The sequence below is a fragment of the Myotis yumanensis genome, unplaced genomic scaffold, assembly GCF_028538775.1.
Source record: "Myotis yumanensis isolate MYYU_CA2020_CCGP unplaced genomic scaffold, mMyoYum1.0.hap1 SCAF_7, whole genome shotgun sequence".
NCBI classification, from domain to species: domain Eukaryota; kingdom Metazoa; phylum Chordata; class Mammalia; order Chiroptera; family Vespertilionidae; genus Myotis; species Myotis yumanensis.
In genome coordinates this window covers 79864039-79877115 of record NW_027223758.1, presented here as the reverse complement: position 1 = coordinate 79877115, position 13077 = coordinate 79864039, and the positions used below count along the sequence as shown (strand labels likewise).

General features: G+C 36.7%; 1 protein-coding gene across 1 annotated transcript; it reads left to right on the top strand.

The window, feature by feature from the left end:
* The first annotated feature begins 1709 nt into the window (after positions 1-1709).
* Positions 1710-11456, top strand: SYT4 (synaptotagmin 4). Its single transcript, XM_070421072.1, has 4 exons — positions 1710-2019; positions 4926-5740; positions 7446-7566; positions 8692-11456. Exons 1-4 carry the CDS (start codon positions 1986-1988, stop codon positions 8997-8999), a joined length of 1278 nt encoding a protein of 425 aa, XP_070277173.1. The 5' UTR covers positions 1710-1985; the 3' UTR covers positions 9000-11456.
* Positions 11457-13077: the final 1621 nt, after the last annotated feature.

Here is a 13077-nt window from a genome sequence, read left to right as displayed (position 1 = left end):
CAAGAGGTAATCTTATCACCAGGTGTCCTAAGAAATTAGACAGCCCAGGGTGGGGCAGGGTTTTGTGAAAACAGAGTTTCAGCAATCTAGACATGTTTTACATGGCAGCATTTTACCACTTGAAGCTAAAATTAATGAGATACTAATTTATATGGAACATACACATGAGGTATTTGTGTTTACAAGAAATGAGTTTAACCATATGTTAGCAATAACTTGGCTAGAAATCACATATATTAGTAAACCTCACACTGTGTATTTCATCTACCGTCTACCTGTGATATGCACCACAAACAAATGTCCCTCTCTTTCATCTCATGGGTGTTTATTCCTACCGACCATCCCACCAGGTGCATGCTTAACTGAGGAACAAGCAATTTGAATGAAGTGAAAGATAAGGCCACAAATCACAGATTCTGCCAATGGAAAATTAAATACAGTTAATTAGTATGTGTGTTTTCATAGCATGAAGATACAAAGCTCAAAAAAATCTGTTAGAGAAATGTTAAAATGCCAAGTATGTGGGAGTAATAGAAGGGAAAGAAAACCCTGGTTTATAAAATTTTCCATGATGCAAACGGCTGCAGCCAGTTTCTCCCCAGATACAGTCCTGACGCTCAGAGTGGCAGCTCACCAATGTGCAGGAACCTCTCACTTGGGCAGTAGCTTTCAGATACTCACCCAGTGCTCTCCTCCCCCATCCCAGCACAAGCTGAATCTCATTTGCTCACTGAGCTCCACAGCAAAAGAATTCTTTGCGGAGCAATAATTGGTAGACTGTGTAACAGCCGTAGTTATCTCCTTTGGAAAATTGCTAAACATTTGTTAAAAAACAAAAACAAAAACACAGTCTCCAGATTAAAATTAATCAGAATCTGACACCATATTTTCCCCAGTTCCTCAACCCCAGGAAGATCATCAGTGCAGAAAAAAAAAAAAAAAAGGTTTTTCTTTCAAAATAACCCATAGTTATTAATGTCATCTTAGATTTTGGTCTGATCTTGTAACTGTTTTTGCACAACCCTATTAGAAGCCAAGGTTTTTTAACCAGAAATGTCATTTCAGAAGCAGTCTTGTTATATGCAAAAGTCAAAACTGAGAGTGAGTCTGAATACAGAAGGGGTAAGGCCCATCTGCTCCTACGTACTCTAACCGGTCAAATGTCAGATGTTACAGGGAAGAGAGCTGACAGCTAAAGCAACAGCATCAGTAAAATGTTTAGACTAATAATTTCTTAGAAAATGAGTGATTATAATGGACAAACTGTTATCTTATTTCAAACAGATCAATGTGCAATGAGTTGTTTTCTAACATAGGAATACCAAAGAAAAATTCAGAAAACAAGAAAATATATTCTTGCATTTTACCACGGGTCATTTGATGCAGACATTTATCTTAGTCTTCCCTTTAAATGCCTTTGTAAATCACATTATTTTTAAAACTCAGACACATTTTTAGGGGTCTCGATGATGCAAAGATTTTATATTAGGAGCTGATAGGGATGAGTTTCAGAGCTCATCTCCATGTGCCTCTGAGTCACCCCCACAGAACAGCAAAGCTAACATCCAGTCGTCCAACTGTTAAAATAATCGATGAGTGCGTGTTGAATGCTCAGGAGAGAAGAGAGGAAGAAAGAAAAAAAAATGAGAGAGGAGAGGCGTGGAGGGAGGAGGGGGGGGGGGGAGGGCGGGGGCAGGTGCTGATTTCAACCCTGTAGCGTCAGGATTGCGTCAATTCGTGTTTCAGCCACATCTGGAGTCTCAGAGACCAGCTTCTCAGAAGAACCTAAACAGGAACAGGGGCGGCAAATCACTGAGCGAGGGCGAGTGGACCCCCCTCTCTGCCTCCTCCCCGTTCCAGCCGTAGGTCCCCGGGCGCCGCTCTGTTGTTTTCAGCATTCGGGAGAGCCTGCGCCTCAAGTCAGGCAAGCGAACCGAGCTAGAGAGTTTCCCGTTCAGCACCTCGGACAGAGCACGCAGCAAAAAATGGCTCCGATCGCTACCAGCAGGGAAGAATTTGGTAAGCAAGTTAGTCAACTTATAACTGCGGTGGTTCTTTGAATACTCTGGGTGGGCTGTGTTTTTTGTTCCCCGCAACCCCAGCGGGATGTTGCATATATATTTACTTGGTAGTTCATCTGAAAGGAAAAGAACAATAAACGGGTGATCCTGGCTTATCTCGGTTGTTTTCTCCTTTCCTTAGTATCTTGCTCCTTAAAATTGCCTTCTGCTGAGGCTATTTAACATCCAGGAAGTTCCTGAAATGTCCAAGGAGCTCTGGAAATTGCAGCACGCGCTAGGGGGAAGGAAAGGGAGTCTGTTTGCTTGTTGGTTTCATGAATTCTATAGGTGATTTTTATTTATGGGTAAATTTAGGGGAAGCCAAATGTCCTGTGATTACATAAGGGTTTGATCTTGGCATACGTAACACAACTTTATATATTCGGGGTTCGGGGGTGTATATTTTATTACAGAGTGCACCGTGAGGGTGTTTTCCTTGATATGTTTTTCTTGTATTCTTGAAATATGTTGCTAGTGAAAGAGACAGAATCCTATGATGCTAGATAGAGGTAAAAGGGTATTTGACACGAAGTAGCTGAGCTCAGTTCCTTTCACAGGTGAGCTAATGGCAGCTCAGAGGGATGAGGGGTGTGTTGCAGGTCAGTTAGCTAAAAGGTACTGGAAACTAGAATTAGTACTCCATTTTTCCAGTTCAATTTTCCTTTTCCTATGCCAAATTTCGGCACCATTGCTCTTTTCTCTTTTAATAAATAAAATGAGATGTGGCTCTTTAAATTAAAATAAATAAATAAATAAAACCTATCTTTAGGTCCCATTACATTCCAAAGACAAGAGATCAGAGTTTTACTGACTTTACAAGTATTCAAAAGCACAAGAGATTTTATAAAAGTTTGTGAGTAGGGAATGATATCTAAAAATACATGATAATGGTTATTAAACTGAGTGAAATGACTGAGATTTTTGCAATCAAAAGCTTAAGACCTTATCAGTAGAAAATACACAGGGAGTAAGTGAGTCTTCCCATGTTCTGCTGAATATTCTGCCATTTGACATAAGGATTGAATAGAGAGAATTTCTGATACTAATTCAGAAATGAGTTTCTTTCACAGCCTTACCTTTGGGTGATTGGGTTTATATTGTTGTGATGTTTATTCCAAATTTCTGATTTTAAAGTGAGAAATTTTCTAACACTGAGGCATCAGTCTATTAAAAAATCATTTTCTATGGCTTTTATTGTTCTTCTTGCTTTAGTTCATGACTTTGCTTTTGCTCCCTAGCCTTGTCTTATTAGAGTGTCCAGGAGTGGATATATATATATTTTTTCCCCACAAAGACTTGAATAGAAGAACTGAAAAGCTGATACGTACTAAGTTTAGCCGATTATCTCTCGCCTCATTCTTTTACTGTAGCATTTGCTGCTTTTTCTATTTGGGGAATTGAAAGGTTTATTTTTCATCTCTAATTTAGTTTCTTGATATAATTGAACTACAGAATATTTTATTGTTGTTTTGTTTTCTTTTTTATCTTCCTAGGTACTTCTGTTCTTATTTGTCATTTCTTAATGTTTTAGTGCTTAATGTATATTCTTTGAGCTTAGTTTTGTGATTATAAAGTAGATAGGCAGAAGATATGAGGGAATGGGGAAGGGGACTAACAAAAGATTATTCTTTCAGGGGTTATTTAAACAAGACTTAACCCTTTCCTGACTGGAACTTTTAACTTTATTCCTCAGTGTTTGGGAAGAAAAAGAAATAGATTGGAGTGGAAATAAATGTTCATAGTATTACATCAGTTATATTCACTTTTCCTATATTAAACATTGACTAATTGGAGCATTTTGTCCAGATATAGCAATACTAATTTATCACTTTTTTAGTGTTACTAATTATTTGTGGGAGAAATATGCTTACGTATGGAACATGATAAGCTTCATGCATAATCAATGTTACTAATGTCAGTGTAATTTAATGTGCCTGCATTCAAGGAAAGAATGCCAATTTCAATTTGATTACCATTTGCCATGTGGAAATATGCTAGGAAAAACCAGTTATGGATAAAATTGAACTCTAAATTACCTATATTCACTCTTCTCATTATACTTTAAGGAATTACGTTTCATTTAGAACCATTTGATTTTTACCTTATTTAAGTGTGATTAATTTGTACTTCAGATAATTCAGAGTTTGGGGACTTTGGGTTTGATATACAAGGAGTTTGTAGTGTTATAAGTTATGTAATATTAATAGTCTGTTGTTCATCTTTTAAATTATTTTCCCCTAATATATGTACATTTGTTTTACCACTGTCCCATAACTTGGATGGACATTATTAGTGAGTCTGTGACAATGGCAGGTAATGTTTCACCATCTCTTAAAATTACCTGAATCACTGAGTTTCTAAATGTTTGGATCCTGGGTAAATAAAGAACTACTAAGAATTCAGTTTCTCCCAGTATCTGAAGAATGTGCATTTCAAGTTCCATAGTCAGTAAGAATTGATGGTTCTAGAAAGCCTCAAAATGTCAATGAGAACCTGATACAATTAGTACCGACCCATCATGCTGTATGACTCATCTTATCTGTAAAAACAAAGCTAGGTCAGGGTCATTGGGCATTCCCCAACATCTGTCCCAAGCCCTGCTCACCTTTTTATTTCATTTATGAAAACTACTGAAATGAAGAAGTTTCTATCATACTGTGTTTGTGTTTTTTTCTGTTTCACACAAAGGATGTGTTTATTCCTGGAGGTGATGTGGAATGCGTTCATCATTCATACCCAGAACAGTTGGAAAGTAATTCAATCTGTGCTACTTAGAGCAATTGCCAGCTCTAGGATGCTTTCATGTAGGCTCGTATCTCCAGCTCTGCCCCTTTAATGTATGTTATTGGTCATTTGATTTTTCAGATGAAATCCCCACAGTGGTGGGTATCTTCAGCGCATTTGGCCTGGTCTTCACAGTCTCTTTGTTTGCATGGATCTGCTGTCAGAGAAAATCATCCAAGTCTAACAAGACTCCTCCATATAAGTTTGTGCATGTGCTAAAGGGGGTTGATATTTACCCTGAAAACCTAAGTAGCAAAAAGAAGTTTGGAGCTGACGACAAAAACGAAGTAAAGAATAAACTGGCTGTGCCAAAGAATTCATTGCATCTTGACCTGGAGAAGAGAGATCTCAATGGCAACTTTCCCAAAACAAACCTCAAAGGTGGCAGCCCTCCTGATTTGGAGAATGTGACCCCAAAGCTCCTTTCAGAAGGGGAAAAAGAGGGGGTTTCCCCCGATAGCTTAAAGTCCAGCACCTCCCTTAGCTCAGAAGAGAAACAAGAGAAGCTGGGAACCCTCTTCTTCTCCTTAGAGTACAACTTTGAGAAGAAAACATTTGTGGTCAATATCAAGGAAGCACGTGGCTTGCCAGCCATGGACGAGCAGTCGATGACCTCTGACCCATACATCAAAATGACCATCCTTCCAGAGAAGAAGCATAAAGTGAAAACCAGAGTTCTGAGGAAGACCTTGGACCCAGCTTTTGATGAGACCTTCACCTTCTATGGGATCCCCTACACCCAGATCCAAGAGTTGGCCTTGCACTTCACAATTCTGAGTTTTGACAGGTTTTCAAGAGATGATATCATTGGAGAGGTCCTTATTCCTCTGGCAGGAATTGAATTGTCTGATGGAAAAATATTAATGAACAGAGAGATTATCAAGAGAAATGTTAGGGTAATTCATTTTTTTTAGTTCTTAAAGTATTTATAAACAATCTCTTATGTAGGTGTTTTTGTATCTAGGGATTTTTATTAAGATAATAAAATTTTGTACATATCAGCTTTACCATGTTTAATTATTATTAATCATAATCAAATAGGGATCAGGGGAATAGAGTAGATGAGGGAAAATGTAACTCATAACTGAAATGCTTAAGGCATTTTGATGTTATAAAACACATAGGCATCCTTTATGGATATTTAAATATCACATATAAATATTTTTCATAATTTCTATCACAAGCAATTTGACTAAGATGCCACTTCAACTAAAATGCAGGAAAATATTTCTTATTCATGCTCAAGGTAACCAAGATGTTTCAAGGTCAGCATAATTGAATCTTAAATTTAAATTTAAAATTAAATCAATTTCTCCTGAGGATTTGGAAGCTTTATTGACTTTTCATAGGATTGCTTTTCAAGGAGGAGACATCACATCATATTGAATTATAAATGTTCATCTTTATGTTGTATGACAGAAAGTGAGCTACTCTGCCTGCAGAGTTGTACTACTTTGATTCTGGGATTATGAGAAAATGATAAGACATTAGTTAATCAAATGTAATCCTATTTCCACATTACATACAGAATACAAAACTCATTCCAATTGTGGTATTTTAGAATTACCTGTGTCTCTAAGGCATAATTTCAAAAAATACCCTAAAGCTCATTTTGACCATATCCTTGCCTTAGTCTCTTTGTTGAACTTAATGAAAGTCAAGGTCCAGAAACAGTAAGTAGCTTGAGACACCAGCTGTTTAGTGGCACAGTAGATTTGTGCCTGCCTCTTATTCTTCTTGAAGTGTGTATTCACACAGCTACCCCATGCCAGCTTTTGGATAAATATATATATATATATATATTGAAGTTTTAGGAGCTCTGGCCCAGCCATCATTCTTAGTTATAATCAAGCCCAAAGTTTACATTTTGTTAGTTTCAGCTAAAACTGGGACCCTTGAGTTCTTGGTAGTCTTATGTAATGTCTTTAAAGTACAGATCAAACCTAAGTATTATGCAAAGAGTGAACCTGTGGTACTGTCCAAACACAAAGCATTAAAAATTGAGTCAAATCTCTCCAATATTTAATTCACTCTTTAGATTAAATAAGGACTTTGGATGGGGGTTGGTGGCAGAGAATGTTAACTCCATCATCCCTCTGGACCCAGAGAGTGATGAAGGTCAGAATATATTTATTTGGGCTGAATTCAAATTCCAATAATCTCAATGCTAAAGAATTTAAAGTCAAATTTAACATGAGTCATTTTGCCCTATACAGATTGGTTCAAATGATAAGATAATACATTACCATTAATAACTTCAAAAAGTATATATTTCATTTAAGAAGCAAAAGTAAAACATACCTCTGTGTAAGCTGTGCTCTACATATTCTTTTAAACATTTTTAATAATGGGTGTGGCTAACTCAATGACCATTTTGACATCTTGTAGTACCTAAAGAGACCAGAAGATGGCAGGCAGTTGTTTTCAAGAGATGATGATATGGCACAAAAGCTTGTTACTCTTGGATTCCTTAGCATACTAAAATAAAAATAAGTAGAAAAGTTACACTTAAATAACAAGGCTATTATATTGATGTAAAATGTATACATTTCAAAACTAAAAAATAATAACCATGCTTATACCACATCTCTCTTTGTTTAGAAGTCTTCAGGACGGGGTGAGTTGCTGATCTCACTCTGCTATCAGTCCACCACCAACACTCTCACTGTGGTTGTTCTAAAAGCTCGACACTTGCCTAAATCCGATGTGTCTGGACTTTCAGGTAAGAATTCTTCTGAAAGACTCAGGCTCAGTGTATAAGTGAGTAATACATTGGGCAAAATAGTTAATGAACACAATCATGTTTTGATTTACCTTTTTATTTATAATCAATAAAGACATGATAGCTTTTCTGTTTATCATTTTATAGAATAATAATGTGAGCCAATGCCATTAGCAAGAAGAAAACTACATAGTCTTAAGATCTAAGCCAAAGATTGTATAGTGTAGGTAGTGTCTGAATGGGGTAAAGCAGAAAGTAGTGATAAATGCAGAGATGAGAGGCCATGGTCAAAAATACAGTGATGGATGTAAAATAAAGATTTGGGAGAAAAGTTCTTAATTTTAATATCTTAAATGAGCCTGCCTACCATTACACTTCTATTTTATTATGTTTTCTTTTAATTTCTTATATATCTACTTTAAGAATTAGCTTTTTCATTTTGTGACTAATTTAAGAAAACAACCTTGTTATAATGAGAAAGAACATATGACCTATGGGTTAAAATGATCTGAGTTCAAACCCTAACCCTTCAATTAATTAATTAATTAATTAATTAATTTTTCCATTGCCATTTATCCTTCTATGCCCTCTTCCACTTCCACCACCCTCCACCCCAGCAATCACCACACTATTGTCCATGTCCATGATTAAGAATAAAAAATTAAAGCCTAAAAAGGCATTGTCACCGTGAATTCTAAATGCCTGTTCAACAGACAAAGCAACCCAAAGCTCAACAAAGTAGAGAGACTTATCCAAAGTCATACAACTCAGTAAGGTTAGATGTTCATTTATGTTTTTTTTTTCCTTTCTATCCCGTTCTCTGTAATGAGCTATTACTATTCAGAATGTGTCATCAGAACATTCTCTTTTCTTCCCCTTTATGTTATCTCTTCATCCTGACAATACAGTTCCTCCTCATCCTCTGGTTTAGAAATGCTTTCTCTTACGTTGCACATTCTTAGTTATGTTCAAAGCCAGATTGATGCATATCTTTGCCCTGTTCTGCCTCATTTTTGCTGTAATCACACTTTCTTGGCATGCAGTCATCTCCGAGGGCACGGCTGTGTTGAGGCCAGCTCCTCAGATTGATCCTGTCCCGGTAATGTCTCTTGTTTCCCATTGCAGACCCCTACGTCAAAGTGAACCTGTACCATGCCAAAAAGAGAATCTCCAAAAAGAAGACTCATGTGAAGAAGTGCACCCCCAATGCTGTGTTCAACGAACTGTTTGTCTTTGATATTCCTTGTGAGGGTCTTGAAGAGATCAGTGTTGAATTTCTGGTTTTGGATTCCGAAAGGGGGTCCCGCAACGAGGTGATCGGGAGGCTGATCCTGGAAGCGGCCGCAGAAGGAACCGGTGGAGAGCACTGGAAGGAGATCTGTGACTATCCAAGGAGACAGATCGCCAAGTGGCACATGCTCTGTGATGGTTAGCATCCTGGCCGTGCGTTGGGACTTAACGATTTTTACTAGGCAAGGGATGATTTTCTTTCTTTCTGATATATAATTGCAAGCTTGTGACAGCAAGCTCCCTTTTTTGTTGTTGTTGTTAGAAATGAATTGAATTAGCAAACCAGGAAATAACTGTAAATTATCATGATAAATTTCCCCTTTCCTAGAGACATTGGATAAATTTTCATAAGCTTGTTTAATCTCCTCTGCAGGTCACCAGGGATATAAATAAGAGTAGTCAAGCATTTGATGAATACAGCAGTACAGTCCCAGGTTATGGTGGGCTCTAGGAGGTCATGATATCATTGGAGCATGTCACTGGGAGTCAATGGGATTGTTAAGATTTAGAAATGAAAAATGTGTCTTCACTTATGAAAATTCATACTTTTTTTTCAGGTGGGGAAATCAATTTTTCTTTAGATCCAAAGATATTAAAGAAGTATTCTCTAGTTTGTTTTTATTAATTGTGTCATGTGCAAATGGTGTCCTGCATATAAAAGTATATAGTCATTGCTCTTTGTTTTGTAATTATTTGATGTGATTTTATCCTAAGAGGAGTAACTTAGGTTTGTTTCAAAAGGACAGTGAGCAAACTGAGTAATCATTTTATCAAAGGGCTGAGTTGAGAACACTGTGGCTGAAATATGATTTTTCTCTCTCCCTAAGGTTATATGTGAGTCCAATGTTGTAAAATATAATCTCACATAAAGACCATCATGGCCTTGAATTATTCACTGCCTGTCACAAGTGTCAGTGTGGTCTAAGAAAGCCCTGTTTACCTTGTGAAGTTGTTGAATTAGCTAGTGGGTAAAGAAATGAACTTCAGGTAGAATCCAGTTAGAAATGCAGTTTTCTTATAGGAACTATGTATAGTATGCCAGTGTACATTTGAGGTGTGCCCTTGAACACAGAGAGGACATGGCTAACCAAGTCTTCATTGAGTTGTTCTGCAAAAAGGACTAAGCTACTATTTGAAAACAAACAAACAAGCAAACAAAAGACTGAAGTTATAACCATTGCCAGACAGAAAGCATTACTTAAACTAACAAACTGATATGATTAAAAAGCAGTATGCAGCAAGCCTAATATAATTTACATATGTTCACACAAAATATATTTAGGCTGTCAAATTAGCACAATAAAGTATGTTTCACTATCTTTTCTAGGCTAATTTGCCTTGAGCTGTTTTCTGTGGAACAGTTTATAGTCAGAATTGTGTCTTATACCGTTTTCCAGTGCCAGGGCCCTGAAATTCATTAAAAACCAAGAGTACAGCACGGCCCTCTGACTATTTGGAAAGAATGAACTTGAGGTAGTGTCACTATACATGAGTTTTTAGAGAAGTATGGGCGAAACTCACTCGGGTAAGGTTGAATTATTAAATATGCAAGTTAGAAAATAAAGTCTACTGAGAATTTTACATTTTGAGTCAGGTTTTGTGTCAGTGCTTTAGCAGTTTTTGAGAATGTGTTTGATATCTCCGTGTTTGTAAATTCTATGATAATGCATTTTCAAAACAACTTCTACATGCTTTTTATGACTATGCCTAATGTAAAGAAAACGTTTTACATGTACAAAAATGGAAACTGACCTCTTTTTTTGTGCTTTAAGATGACTTTGGGATTGAAAAGACCATTCCCCCATCATTGTCTCCATTTCTCCACGAAGTCAACTCACAACATCTTGGTCCACTTAACATTTCCCTGAAAGCAACATGAAATGAATTGTAGTCAGTGTGTGGTTTGGGGAAGTCAATGGCCTTTTAACATATGTAGATTTGGCACACGGGCCATGGAATATAATATATTTTAGAGCTTTGGAAAGTTGTCAGGAGTCAACCCTAAGATCTTTCACAGCCACCAGAAGTTAGTGGTGGTACCACATAAAGTATGATTGTTGAAGGAGGGTGTTATTCTTATTTTAAAGTAAAACAACAAAACCAACAACAAATACTTTTTAAAATTGCAATGAATAATTTGTAAATAGTTTTTAGTTATTAAAACTTAAAGTGTTTTTGAGTGTGAAAAGTTGAGTAAAATAATTTGCAACTGCTTTTAAGTAAAGACAGAAGAAAAACAAAAAAAGCAATTGAAACAGGCAGGGACATACATGATCCCATCATCTTCTGAAAGTTGTCCTGTTTTATAATGTATTACAATATTAATGTGAATATCTTGACTTCTGTTACAAATCCTGTACTGTATTAAACATGTAAATTAATTGTTTGTCTGATTAGCCAATCTCACCACCCTAATAAGGAGGTGTTCACGTTTGAAGAACTGTGTAACTCAGTAACTGACTTGTTCTGATGTAACTCAATAGAAGTGATTTGGAAGGAAGCATGGTGTATGAGATGGTGTCTGTTCTTTCGTGCCAGCAATGTATGATGTTTGTAAGACTATGTTTGTAAAACATGAATAAATTGCTGCTTTTGCCCAAGCCATTTTCACTCAAACTTTCTGCTGATGAACTCTGTAATAAGGCTTCTCTTATTTCTTTCTAAGTTCTCAAGTTTCCCTAATAGATCTCCTAGCATAGATTAGGGAACATTAGTGATTCAGCACCAAGATCTTTCATGTATCTAATTTTATTTTTCTTAATCCTCATAACAACCATCTGGGGCAATTATCATTATTGCTGTTATGCAGAAGCAAAACCTGAGACTCAAGGAGCTTAGGCAATGGACTCTCGTGCATATGTACATATATTCACAGTTTCCTGTTGATTAGATGATGCCCCTGATTATTAGATGATGTCCCTGTTTATTAGATGTCCATATAAAATGTATTGGAATCTTTCCCTACCTGCACTTAGAAAGAGATAGTCTTCATCCTTTTTACAGCTGAATAGTATTCCCTCACAGCATCATTTCCAAATGATCATTTGTGGATATGTTTTTATTCTTCTATTATAAGTAAGACCTCAATAGAAAAGAAATATGTGTTTTTATTGACCTTTACATTTCCCTAATAGCTAGGTTGCATATAGTAAATTTAGTTAATAATTAGTTTAAGTCTGAGCCATTATAAGTGTTAGAATGGAAGCAAATGTAAACATGAAAACCACTATTGTTCAGGAATAGAAAAACATTACTTCAAAGATATATAGGATTTTTTGGTTATTCTTATATACTTCATTATATATGAGAAGCCATATGTCAATAGTCATAGACATCCAAAATTTTGTCAAATTAATTGTGGGATGAAATAGGTTTTGTGTGTGTGTGTCTGTGTGTGTGTGTGTGTGTGTGTGTTTTGTTTTGTTTTTATTTTAGTGAAGAAGGGAGAGGGAGAGAAAAATAGAAATATCAATGATGAGAGAGAATCATTGATTGGCTGCCTCCTGCCCACCACACACTGGGGATTGAGCCTAATCCGTTACCATTAGGAAGTTTGGGAAAGGGATATAAGTAGCTGAAAAAATTTAGACTTTTTAATGTTCACTTTTATCCAATTTCTAAATGTACAGGAGCTCAACCAAGAGAGAAAATTAATTTCAAGAAAACTGTATGCAGGACCTTCTTTTCTGACTATTAAGCATAAAATACTATCAGAAAAATGCCTGACCTTTGTGTCATCTACTTTAAATTGACAACTCCCTCTTTGCAGTGAAGGTGAAAAGGCTAAGTCTGTTGTTGGTATGCTAGAAGCAAAGTGGAAACACAGTGGAATCCAATCCAGGGAACAGGAGGCTGCTTTTTGGGGGAGTTGTTGTGCTTTGAAATAACTTCCAAGAGATGAAAATGTTACCCATAACATAAGGTGTTCCATATAAGCTTACAAGTCAACAGAGGGGGTTTAGGTCTGTGAGCTTAAAGGTGGCTAAATGCAGAGAGCTCCCCTCTCTTGAGAAAGATGGCTACGTTCCACTGCAGCATCCCACAAGCCTGAAATTCCCAAGAATAGCAACAAACATACAAGGCTGTCTTACAAAATCTCAAGGTTTAATCAGTATATGAGGAACAGCCCTAGCCGGGGCTCAGTGGTTAGAGCTTGGCCTGTGAACTGAAGGGTCACAGGTTCAATTCCCAGTCAAGGGCATACACCTCAATTGCAGGCTA

Excerpts from the sequence above, each read along its gene's own strand:
- SYT4 (XM_070421072.1), top strand. The coding sequence starts at position 1,986 with ATGGCTCCGATCGCTACCAGCAGGGAAGAATTTG. Across the intron at positions 2,020-4,925 it reads TACCAGCAGGGAAGAATTTG|ATGAAATCCCCACAGTGGTG; the intron begins GTAAGCAAGTTA and ends TTGATTTTTCAG. Across the intron at positions 7,567-8,691 it reads CGATGTGTCTGGACTTTCAG|ACCCCTACGTCAAAGTGAAC; the intron begins GTAAGAATTCTT and ends TTCCCATTGCAG.